The sequence below is a fragment of the Hipposideros armiger genome, unplaced genomic scaffold (assembly GCF_001890085.2).
Source record: "Hipposideros armiger isolate ML-2016 unplaced genomic scaffold, ASM189008v1 scaffold_75, whole genome shotgun sequence".
Lineage (NCBI taxonomy): Eukaryota > Metazoa > Chordata > Mammalia > Chiroptera > Hipposideridae > Hipposideros > Hipposideros armiger.
Window position 1 is genome coordinate 2,650,127 of NW_017731425.1, and position 11,816 is coordinate 2,661,942.

At 38.2% G+C, this 11,816-nt stretch overlaps 1 protein-coding gene across 2 annotated transcripts in view; it reads right to left on the reverse strand.

Moving 5' to 3' along the window:
• Nucleotides 1–11,816, reverse strand: part of KREMEN1 (kringle containing transmembrane protein 1) — an 86,405-nt gene that overhangs the window by 11,596 nt on the left and 62,993 nt on the right. For both annotated transcript variants that reach the window (XM_019643225.1, XM_019643223.1), the window contains exon 5: nucleotides 4,058–4,211. In XM_019643225.1, coding sequence (XP_019498770.1) covers nucleotides 4,058–4,211 — 154 coding nt within the window. The remainder of the gene's footprint in view (nucleotides 1–4,057; nucleotides 4,212–11,816) is intronic.

Genomic DNA, 11,816 nt, shown 5'->3' on the forward strand with positions numbered 1-11,816 from the left:
CAGTGTCACTGGCCCTCATATGTGGGATCCGAACCGGGGCCCTCTGGCATCCCAAGCCAGCTCTTAACCAACGCGCCACTCGGCCAGCCCTAGAAAGACATCTTTACCCTCCCAAATTATGGGACAGTCTTAGGTACCATCTCCAAAATGCTCAGCCTTATGCAATTCTGATGGATCATAGGGATTTCCATGGGGCAGTACTCAGCTATTTAAACTATTTCATTCTCTAGTACATGAAACTTTAGGGGTTATTTCTACAGTGTTGCATTTGGGACCTTTCTTTGAAGAGCTGTAGGGTATGAGCTATTATTGTTGGCTACTGTCAGAGGCCCTGCCAGGCAACACACATCAGGGCCTCTGAAGGCCGCAAGGGGCAGGCTGCCTCTCAGAACCCCAACCTTCTTAGTTTTTGAGTGAATGAAAGCCACAGAGGGCAGATTCTGGAGAGCTGCAGGAGAGGCCAGTTTGATAATAATCAGAACAACTGCACAAACTTTGTTCACATACTTTTAAAGCATTAAACTGGATATTTTAATATGATCTATTTTATTATTATTAATAAAAGGGATTCTAGCTGCTGAAAATTAAAAAGATTAAAAATGTGGCAAATCTGGGTTTGAATCCTGGCTCGGGCACTTATCAGCTTGGACAAATTATTCTATCTTTTGATGCAGTTTTCTTACCAACAGGGCTGTTGCAAGAGTTAAATAAAATATAAAAAGCACCCAGCATCAAGTCTAGCACACAGTAAGCACTCAATAGACAACAATTATTTTATTGTAATGAATTCATTTTAGTGCACCTTGGTGGGAGGCCCAATACTATCTCCTAGATATATTGCTAGTAGCAAAGATGATACTTGGTACATGACCAAATTTAAACCAAATTATTTCCACTTGATACCTTCAGTAGAGGCACTGTACTAAATAAAACGTAATTTTATCTGCCACACAGCAGATACCCAATAAAAAAGTGCTAAACTGAATGAATGGTTATCATATAAAAGCCATACTCTACTTTTTTATTGTTATAAAATTCACCATTTTAACCATTTTAAAGTGTACAATTCAGTGGTATTATTTACAATGTTGTATAACCACCACCACTGTCTAATTCCAGGTTTTTATCATCCCGGAAAGAAAACCTGTAACCATTAAGCAGTCACTTCAGATTCTGCCCCTCTTCCCCAGCCCTTGACAACCAATGATCTGTTTTTTGTCTGTGTGGATTTGCCTATTCTGGACATTTCCTATAAATGGAATCATAAAATATGTGGCCTTCTGTGTCTGGCTTCTTTCATCGAGCATAATGTTTTCAAGGTTCATCATATTGTAGCATGTGTCAGTGCTTCGTTTCTTTTTGTGGCTAAATACCATCCCTTTATATAAATTTACAGTCACACCGCAGAGATATTGCAGGTTTGGTTCCAGACCACCGCAACAAAGTGAATATCTCAATAAAGTGAATATTGCCAAAAAGCAAGTTACACAAATTTTTGGTTTCCCAGTACATATAAAAGTTATGTTTATACTATGCTGTAGTTAATTAAGTACATAATAGCATTGTGTCTAAAGAAAACATGTACATACATTAATGAAAAAATACTTTATTGTTAAAAAAACAACGGTAACGATCATCTGAGTCTTCAGTGAGTCACAATCTTTTTGCTTGGAAAGGGTCTTACCTTCAATTTGTAAAAAATGCAGTATCTATGAAGTGCAATAAATTGAAGTGCAATAAAACGAGGTGTGCCTGCACCATATTTTGTTTATCTATTCATCAGTTGATGGACATTTGGGTTGTTGCCACTTCTGGCTATTATGAATAATGATGCTATGAACTTTCGTTTACAAGCTTTTGTGTAAACATATGTTTACAACTCTGTTGGGTATATACCTAAGAGTGGAATTACTGAGTCATAGGTAAGTCTGTTTCAGGTTTTGACAAACTGCCAAACTGTTTCCCAAAGCAGCTGCACCATTTAACATTCCCACCAGCAATGTATGAGGGTTCTGATTTCTCCACATCCTCACCAACACTTAACTTTTCATTTTTAAAAATTAACACAATATTCTGTTTAAAGTAGAAAAACAGGTAGTGAGCCCACACACCCTGTTTCTGTTTACTGGCTAGTCCTATGCACAGCTAGTTGGCAGTGTGTGAGCCCCAGCAAGTTACTTATCCTCTCCATACGCTAGGACTCTCTTCTGTTAAATCAGAGTGATAATAATAATGTGTCCTCAGATGGTCGCTGGGAGGGCCTAATGTGACCATTTATATAAAGCCTTAATACATACTAAGTACTCAATGTTTATTCCCTTTCTTTTTTTACTTAAGAGTATATCAGACAATTTACGAGCTCAGAAAACACACACTTCTGGGTTATGGTGTCAAGGCAGAGCATTTTAAAATAATGAACTCTGGCAATGAAAGGTTCAGAAACATACAGTGCATATTAGTTGCTAACTATTCTTCCTTAAGCATTAGCCAAGGTTTAGTCTAGCTTTAACAGAGGTACTAGAACTGAGCATTTGTCTTAACCTAACATGCTGTATAGGAATCCACTGGCAGCCTCCAATGGGCACACTTAATTAAAAAGACTAACATTAACCACATGAGTTCTACTTGCCAATCCCTCCCCTGTTCTCCCTCAAAACAGATACACTTTAGACAACATCTACGCCATAACGTGACAGGCTTCGTTATAAACTTGGGCTGGGTTTTACAGTCACCATATGTAGTGGTTGAATTGTATCCTCCAAAAAGATATGTTCAAGTCCTAATGCCTGGTATCTGTAAATGTGACCTTATTTGGATATAGGATCTTAACAGATGCAGTCATATGAGGCCATACTAGATTAGGGTGGCCCCTAAATCCAGTGACTAGTGTCCTCATGGGGAGATACAGAGAGACAGAGAGGCACAGACATATAGAGGGGAGACGGCCATGTGAAGATGGAGGCAGAGATTGGCGTGATGCAGCTCAAGCCAAGGAATGCCAAGGATTGATTGCCAGCAATGACCAGAAGCTAGGAACAGGCAAGGAAGGATTCTTCCTTGGAAACTTTAGAGGAAAGATGGCCTGACAACACCTCCATTTTGGACTTCAAGCCTCCCAAACTATGAGAGAATACATTTCTGTTGTTTTAAACCACCCAGTTTGTGATAATTTGTTACGGCATCCCTAAGAAACTAACACACCATATGACATTTTTGCTAAAAACTGAGCCACTCTGCCTAGTCGAGACGTCAAGAGTATAACAAAGACATTATAGACTCTATAGTATATATTAGTAATCTCAAGCCTTTCCTTTTGTCTGCCTCATTTGTGACTATCTCCTTTCTACAATCTTAAACTCTTGTACTGTGGTACCAGATATTGGTACTATGGCTCTCACAATGTCTCACTACCATTGAGTGAATGCGGGTGGATTACAACGAGGGATCAGGTGGCCCAGAGGTTAGAATAAGGTGTTGGAGAGGTCAAGGCCCCGGAACCACACCCCATTCAGAACACACTGCCTCTAGCCAGCATCTCACAAGTGCGGCAGCTCAAAGAGGAGGTGGGTCAGAGCACACTCAGTACCGGGCTTGGAAATCAACTCGAAGCTTATGTTCTCTTCTCAGCTGCATCACGATGAGACATAAATCCCAAATGCCTAAGAAAACACTAAAAGGGCTTGGAAATTACATTAAAACAAGAAGATCTTAAAGCTGATACTGAACAGTTATAGGAAGATCTACTTCAAATTGGAAAGGTCATCTTTTCTAGGTTGTCTATGTATCTCACAATAGACCATGTCTCTTCAAAGCACATGGCACAACAGTAATTAATTATTTGTTAAATGATTATCCTCCCTTCTAGAGGGCAGAGGCTCAGTCTTCTTGTTCAGCACTATATCTCCAGGGTCTGGTTAGTGGCTGGCCTGCAGTAGGTGCTTAGTAAGTATTGCCCAGTGAATGAATGAATAAATGGAAGGGAGGGATGGGCGGCAGGCTTATTCCCCTGGTCCAAGGGTTCCTGTCTTCAATAGTAATGGGCACAGGGCATACTTACTGTCAAAGAGGATGATCCTGCCATCACCACCACAGGGCTGGGTGAGATCCCCGAAGCAGACGCTGTTGCACTCGGTACTGGCTGCCTCCCCATACTTCCAGTAATCAGGATTGTTTCCACAGAAGCAAGCATAGCCTGACTCCATTCCAGCGAACTGCCATGACAGAGAAGAGCACTTAGTCATTATCAATCAAGGGGTCAAGTGACCTGAAGGAGCCTGGCAAGTCAGCCCCCAGCAAGCAACCAGTGTCACCTTCCCAGCCCACCCTTCCCCTGGGATCTCTCCCTTGTCCCACTCTCATAACACTTCATTACACACTGATCAGTAAACTATGCACCTCCATTGTGTTTCCCCTTCAGTGAGCATCTCTTTTAAATGTTTGCATTTCTACTGTGTTTAAGTAAGCTTTAACAGAGGGAGAATCCCATAAACTTGAAACATTAGTAATAAGTAACAGCTAAACATTTATTGAATGTTGACTATGTGCCAAGTAGTAAGTGCCTTGTAGCTAGTCCTCCAGCAAACTCATTATAGGCCCATTTATATTTTTATTTGATTTTTTCTATTACTATACAGTAAAACTATTTATCTAGTATATAGTTCTATGAATTTTAGCCTATATGAGATTTGTGCAACGATCACTACAATCAGGATACAAAACAGGTGCATTACCCCAATAACCTTCCTCATGATATATCACTTTAGTTTCCCTTCCTACAACCCCTGGCAACCACTAATTAGTTTTCCATTACTATGGTTTGTCTTTTTCAAAAATGTCATATGCAATAGACTGAATGTCTGTGTCCCCACCCAACTCATATGTTAAAAGCTAATTCCCCATATGATAGAAGGTGATTGGGTCATGAGGGCTCTGCCCTCATGAACAGGATTAGTGTCTATAAAAGAGACCCCAGAGACCTCTCTTGCCCCTTCTGCTAGGTGAGGACGCTGTGAAAAGATGGCCATCTATGAACCAGAAAACAAGCCATCATCAGACATCAAATCTGCCAACACCTGATCTTAAACTTCTGAGCCTCCAGAACTATGAAAAATGAATGTCTGTTGTTTAAACCATCTGGTTAGTCTATGGTAATTTTGTTATAGCAGCCCAAATGGACTAAGACATCATATAAATGGAATCATGTAGTACATAACCTTTGGAGACCGGCTTCTTTTACTCAGCATAATGTCTGAGGTTCATTCAAATTGGTGCACGTATCAATAGTTCACTTCTTTTTATTGCTGAGTAGTAGTAGTCCATTGCATGGATGTACCATAGTTTGTTCATCCATTGGGTGTTTCCTAGTTTTTCATGACTATGAGTAAAGCTGATATAAACATTTGTGCAGATTTTTGTGTGAATATAACTTTACAGTTCTCTAGGGTAAATATCTAGAAATGGGATTGCTGGGTTATATAGTGTGTGTGTAACTTTATAAGAAACTGCCAAACTGTTTTTCAGAGTGACAGTATACCACTTTATATTCACAAAAACAATGTATGAGAGTCCCAGTTGCACCATATCCTTGTTAGCACTGATATTTTCAGTGTATTTTATTTTAGTCATTCTAATAGGTGTGTAGTGGTATCTTATTATTGTGGGTTTAAGTTGCATTATCCTAATGGCTAATAATGCTTAATATCTTTTCATGTGTCATCTATATATCCTCTTTGGTATGGTATCTGTTCAAATCTTTTGCCCATTTTTATTTTCATTTTATTTATTTTTTTAGCTGAGCCATCCTGCCACCTGTTGGCAGCTGAGTGGCAGCTCAGCTTGGGCCAGGAATCGAACCGCTGTTACCAGAGCTTGCACTTTTGAGTGAGCTCTTAACCAGTTGAGCCACTCGGCCGGCCCTCTTTTGCCCATTTTTAAATTGAATTGTCTTAACGAGTTGTAAGAGTTCTTTATAGGAGGTCTGACAATTAAGTTCACAGACTTCTTGCAACAATGTTGCTAACTTTTTTTTTGATACCAAAGGGATTATTCATTATTAATTTGTGCCAACTGGACAATTAACCAAGTTTACTATTTGGAAGTGCTGAAAGTGCTGCGTGAAAAAGTTAGACAACCTGAACTTTTCTCCAGCAATTCATGGATCTTGCATCACGACAATGCACTACCTTGCACAGCACTGTCTGTGAGGGAGTTTTTAGCCAGTAAACAAATAACTGTATTGGAACACCCTCCCTACTCAACTGATCTGGCCCCCAATGACTTCTTTCTTTACCTGAAAATAAGGGAAATATTGAAAGGAAGACATTTTGATGACATTCAGGACATTGAGGGTAATACGACAACAGCTCTGATGGCCATTCCAGAAAGAGTTCCAAAATTGCTTTGAAGGATGGACTAGGCGCTGGCATTGGTGTATAGCTTCCCAAGGTGAATACTTTAAAGGTGACCATAGTGATATTCAGCAATGGGGTATGTAGCACTTTCTAGGATGAGTTCGCAAACTTAATTGTCAGACTTCGTACATTCTGTAGACAAGTCATTTGCCAGATATGTTTGGCAACTACTTTCTCCCAGTGTGTGACCTGCCTTTTCATTTTCTTTAATTTTGGGGGGGAACAGTATGTTTTTCCAGGACCCATCTGCTCCAAGTATTGTTTCATTCTAGTTGTGGAGGGTGCAGCTCATTGGCCCATGTGGGGATCGAACCGGCAACCTTGGTGTTATGAGCACTGCGCTCTAACCAATTGAGCTAACCGGCCATCCCTGCCTTTTCATTTTCTTAACTCTGTTTTTTAAAGATAAGTTTTTAATTATAATAAGTCTGATTTACCAACTTTTTCTTTTATGGTGTTTTTTTCTGTCCTGTTTAAGAAATTTTTGTCTAACTGAATGTCATAAGATTTTCTGCATTTTTTTTCTAGAAGTCCAATATTTTTCATTTTCTATTGAGATATAATTCACCATTTTAAAGTGTACCTTTCAGTGGTTATTAGTATATTGACGATGTTGTGCAGCCATCACCATTACCTAATTCCAGAATACTTCCACCACCCCGAAAAGACACCCTGTACCAATTAGCAGTTAGTTGCAATTCCTCCTGCCTCCCACCCTCTGGCAACCACTAACCTACTTTCTGTCTCTATGGATTTGAATATTCTTGACACTTCATATAAATAGATCATAAAACATGCGGCCCAATGTGTCTGGTTTCTTTCATTTAGCCTAATGTTTTCAAGTTCATCCTTATTGTAATACGCACCAGTACAGGCATATCTCGTTTTATTGTGCTTCACTTTATTGCACTTAACAGATATCGCATTTTTTACAAATTAAAGGTTTGTGGCAACCCTGCATCAAGCAAGTCTATTGGCACCATTACACCAACAGCATTTGCTCACCTCATTCTCTGTGTCACATTTTGGTAATTCTCACAATGTTTCAAATTTTTCATTATTATTTATTTGTTATGGTGATCTGTGATCAGTGATCTTTGATGTTACTATTGGAATTGTTTTTGGGATGCCACGAACTGTGCCCATATAAAACAGCGAACTTAATTAATGTGTGTGTTCTGTCTGTTCTGATGACCAGCCTTGGTCCTATTTCCTGAGACACAAAAATATTGAAATTAGGCCAGTTCATAACCCTATAATGGCTTCTAAGTGATTAAGTGAAAGGAAGAGTCATGAATCTCTCACTTTAAATCAAAAGCGAGAAAAGGTTAAGCTTAGTGAGGAAGGCATGTTGAAAGCCCGAGACAGGCCGACAGCTTAGGCCTGTTGCACCAGTTTGCCAAATTGTGAATGCAAAGGAAAAGTTCTTGAAGGAAATTAAAAGTGCTACTCCAGTGAACAAACAAATGATAAGAAAGTGAAACAGCCTTATTGCTGATATGGAGAAAATTTTAGTGGTCTGATTAAAAGATCAAACCAGCCACAACATTCCCTTAAGCCAAAGCCTAATCCAGAGCAAGGCCCTAATTCTCTTCAATTCCATAAAGGCTGAGAGAGGTGAGGAAGCTGCAGAAGCAAAGTGTGAAGCTAGCAGAGGTTGGTTCGTGAGGCTTAAGGAAAGAAGCCGTCTCCCTAACAAATGCAAGGTGAAGCAGCAAGTACTGATGTAGAAGCTGCAGCAAGTCATCCAGAAAATCTAGCTAAGATAATTAATGAAGGTGGCTACACAGTACAACAGGTTTTCAGTGTAGATGAAGCAGCCTTGTATTGGAAGAAGTGCCATCCAGGACTTCCACAGCTAGAGAGATGTCAGCGCCTGACTTCAAAGCTTCAAAGGACAGGCTGAATCTCTTGTTAGGGACTAATGCAGCTGGTCACTTTAAGTTGAAGCCAATGCTCATTTACCATTCTGAAAATCATAGGGCCCTGAAGAATTAGGCTAAACCTACTCTGCCTGTGCAATATAAATGGAGCAACAAAGCCTGGATGACAGCACATCTGTTTACAACATGGGTTAATGAAGCCCACTGTTGAGACCTACTGCTCAGAAAAAAAGATTCCTTTCAAAATATTACTGCTCACTGACAACGCACCTGGTGACTCAAGGGCTCTGATGGAGATGTACAACAAGATTAATGTTTTTGTGCTTGCTAGCACAACATCCATTTTGCAGCCCATGGATCAAGGAGTCATTTTGACTTTGAAGTTTTATTACTTAAGAAATACATTTTGTAAGGCTGTAGCTGCCACAGATAGTGATTCCTCTGAGGGATCTGAGCAAAGTAAATTAAAAACATTCTGGAAAGGACTGATCATTCTAGATGCCATTAAGAACAGTTGATTCATGGGAAGAGGTTAAAATATCAACATTAATAGGAGTTTAGAAGAAGTTGATTCCAATCCTCATGGATGACTTTGAGGGGTTCAAGACTTCAGTGGAGGAAGTAACCACAGATATGGTAGAAGAGAACTACAAGTGGAGCCTGAAAATATGACGGAATTGCTGCAATCTCATGATAAAACTTAAAAACAGATGAGGAGTTACTTTTTATGGATGAGCAAAGAAAGTGGTTTCAGATGCAATCTACTCCTGGTGAAGATGCTGTGAAGATTGTTAAAATGACAACAAAGAATTTAGAATATTACATAAACTTAGTTGATAAAGCAGCAGCAGGGTTTGAAAGGACAGACTCCAGTTTTATAAAAAGTTCTACTTTGGGTAAAATGCTATCAAACAGCATTGCATGCTACAGAGAAATTGTTTGTGAAAGGAACAGTCAATATAGCAAACTTCATTGTTGTCTTATTTTAAGAAGCTGCCACAGTCACCCCAACCTTCAACCACCACTACCCTGATTAGTCAGCAGCCATCAACATCGAGGCACGACCCTTGACCAGCAAAAAGATTATGAATCACTGAAGGCTCAGATGATGGTTTTTTAGCAATAACGTAGACAACAGTATAGTGTAAACATAACATTATATGCACTGGAAAACCAAAAACTTTGTGTGACTCACTTTATCGTGATATTTGTTTTATTGCAGTGGTCTGTAACTGAACCCGCAAGATGTCTGAGGTATTCCTGTATTTCATTTCTTTTTAGTGTCTGAATAATATTCCAGTGTATGTATATATCACATTTTGTTTGTCTATTCATCATTTGATGGACATTTGATTTGTTGTCACTTTTTGGCTACTATGAATAATGCTACTATGAACATTTGTGTACACATTTTTGTGTGAACTTGTTTTCAACTCTCTCAGGTATATACCCAGCATTGGAACTGCTGGGTCACATGAGGTAACTGTCAGACTGTTTTCCAAAGCAGCTGCACCATTTAACATTCCCACCAACAATGTATGAGGGTTGCAATTTTTCCACATCCTCACTAACACTTGTTTTTGTCCTTTAAAAAAATACAAAACAAAACAAAAACAAAACTACAGCCATCCAAGGTTATTTATCGTGAAGTGGTATCCTATTGTAGTTTTGATTTTCATTTCCCTAAAGACTAATGATATTGAGCATCTTTTCATGTACTTATTGGCCATTTGTATATCTTCTATGGAGAAATGTCTATTCAAATCCTTTGCTCATTTTTCAGTTGGGTTGTTTGTCTTTTTATTGTCACATTGTAAGAGTTCTTTATGTATTCTAGGCATTAGATGCTTATTCAGATATATGGTTTGCAAATATTTTCTTCCATTTTGTGAGTTGTTTTTTTACTTTCTTAATAGTGTCCCTGACACACAAAAGTTAAATTTCAATGAAGTCCAATTTATCTATTTTTATTTTGATTACTTCTGTTTTGGGTATCATAACTATAAAACCACTGCCTAATTCAAGGTCATGCATATTTATACCTATGCTTCTTTCTAACAGTTTTATTGTTTTAGCTATTACATTTAGATCTTTGATCCATTTTTAATTTTTATATATGAGGTGAAATAGGGGTCCAAATTTATTCTTTTGCATGTAGATGTCCAGCTGTCCCAGCACCTTTTGTTTAAAAGACTATTCTTTCCCCCCCCATGAATATGACACCCTTGTCAAAAATCAGTTGACCTTAAAAAATGCATATGTTAATTTCTGGACTCTAAATTCTATTCCTTTGGCCTATATGTCCATCTTTATGCCAGCACCATAGCTCTTTTTATAGTAGTATAACTTAAAAGTTAATTTTTGTGTATGGTATGATATAAAGATAAAGGTTCATCTTTTTTTTTTCCCATAAAGAGCTCCAGTTTTTCTTCAGAACCATCTTTTCTCCCATTGAATTATCTTGGCATCTTTGTTGAAAATCAATTGTCCATGTAAGTGCAGGTTTATTTCTAGACTCTATTCCGTTCTATTGATCTATATAGCAGAGGTTGGAAAACTTTTTCTATAAAAGGTCAGGCAACACAGTAAATGTTTTTAGCTTTGTGGGCCATTCAATTTCTTCTCAGCTATTCAACTTTGCTATAGTAGCATGAAAGAAGGCATGGACAATATGTAGATAAATGGGTGTGGCTATGTTCCAATAAAACTTGATTTACAGGAATAGGTGGGTGGTAGAATTTGGCCCACGAGCCATTGTTTGCTGACTCCTAATCTATGTTACTATTCTTATACTGATAACACTCTCTTGATTACGAGAGCTTTATATAAAGTCTTAAGATCAGGCATCCTCCATGGTTGATCTTTTTCAAAATATTTTGGCTATTCTAGGTTCTTTGCCTTTCCATATAAATTCTAGTATCAGCATGTCAGTTTTTACAAAAAAGGTGCTATGATTTTGATTGGGATTGTATTGAACATATAGATCAATTTGGGGGAGAACTGACATTTTAACAATATTGAGCCTTCCAATCCATGAACAATGTCTGTATCTCCATTCATTTAAGTCATCTTTCATTTTCCTTTGCAATGTTATACAGTGTATAGGTCTTTAATAGCTTTTATTAATTTTATTTTTGTTATTTATGCTAATGTAAAAGGAATTAAAATTTTTTATTTTTAAAATAAATGTTTAATTTTTAAATTAGTTTTTAAATTTTTATTTAAAATTTTAATTTAATTGTTCACTGCTAGTATATATAATAGAAATGCTATAGATTTTTGTATTTGACCTTATAACCTGCAACCTTGCTATAGTTACTTATTAGATCTAGTAGCTTTTTCATAGATACTTTTTTTTTTAAAAGATTTTTTTTTTAAATTGGGGAATGGGGGGGGGCATGGGAACAGCGCTGGGGAATTGGGGAAAGGGGAACAGACAAGTTGCTGTCATTTTGTTCTTCAATCTAGTTGTGGAGGACGTTGCTTCACTGGCCCAAGTTGGCACCATCATTGCACTCTTCCC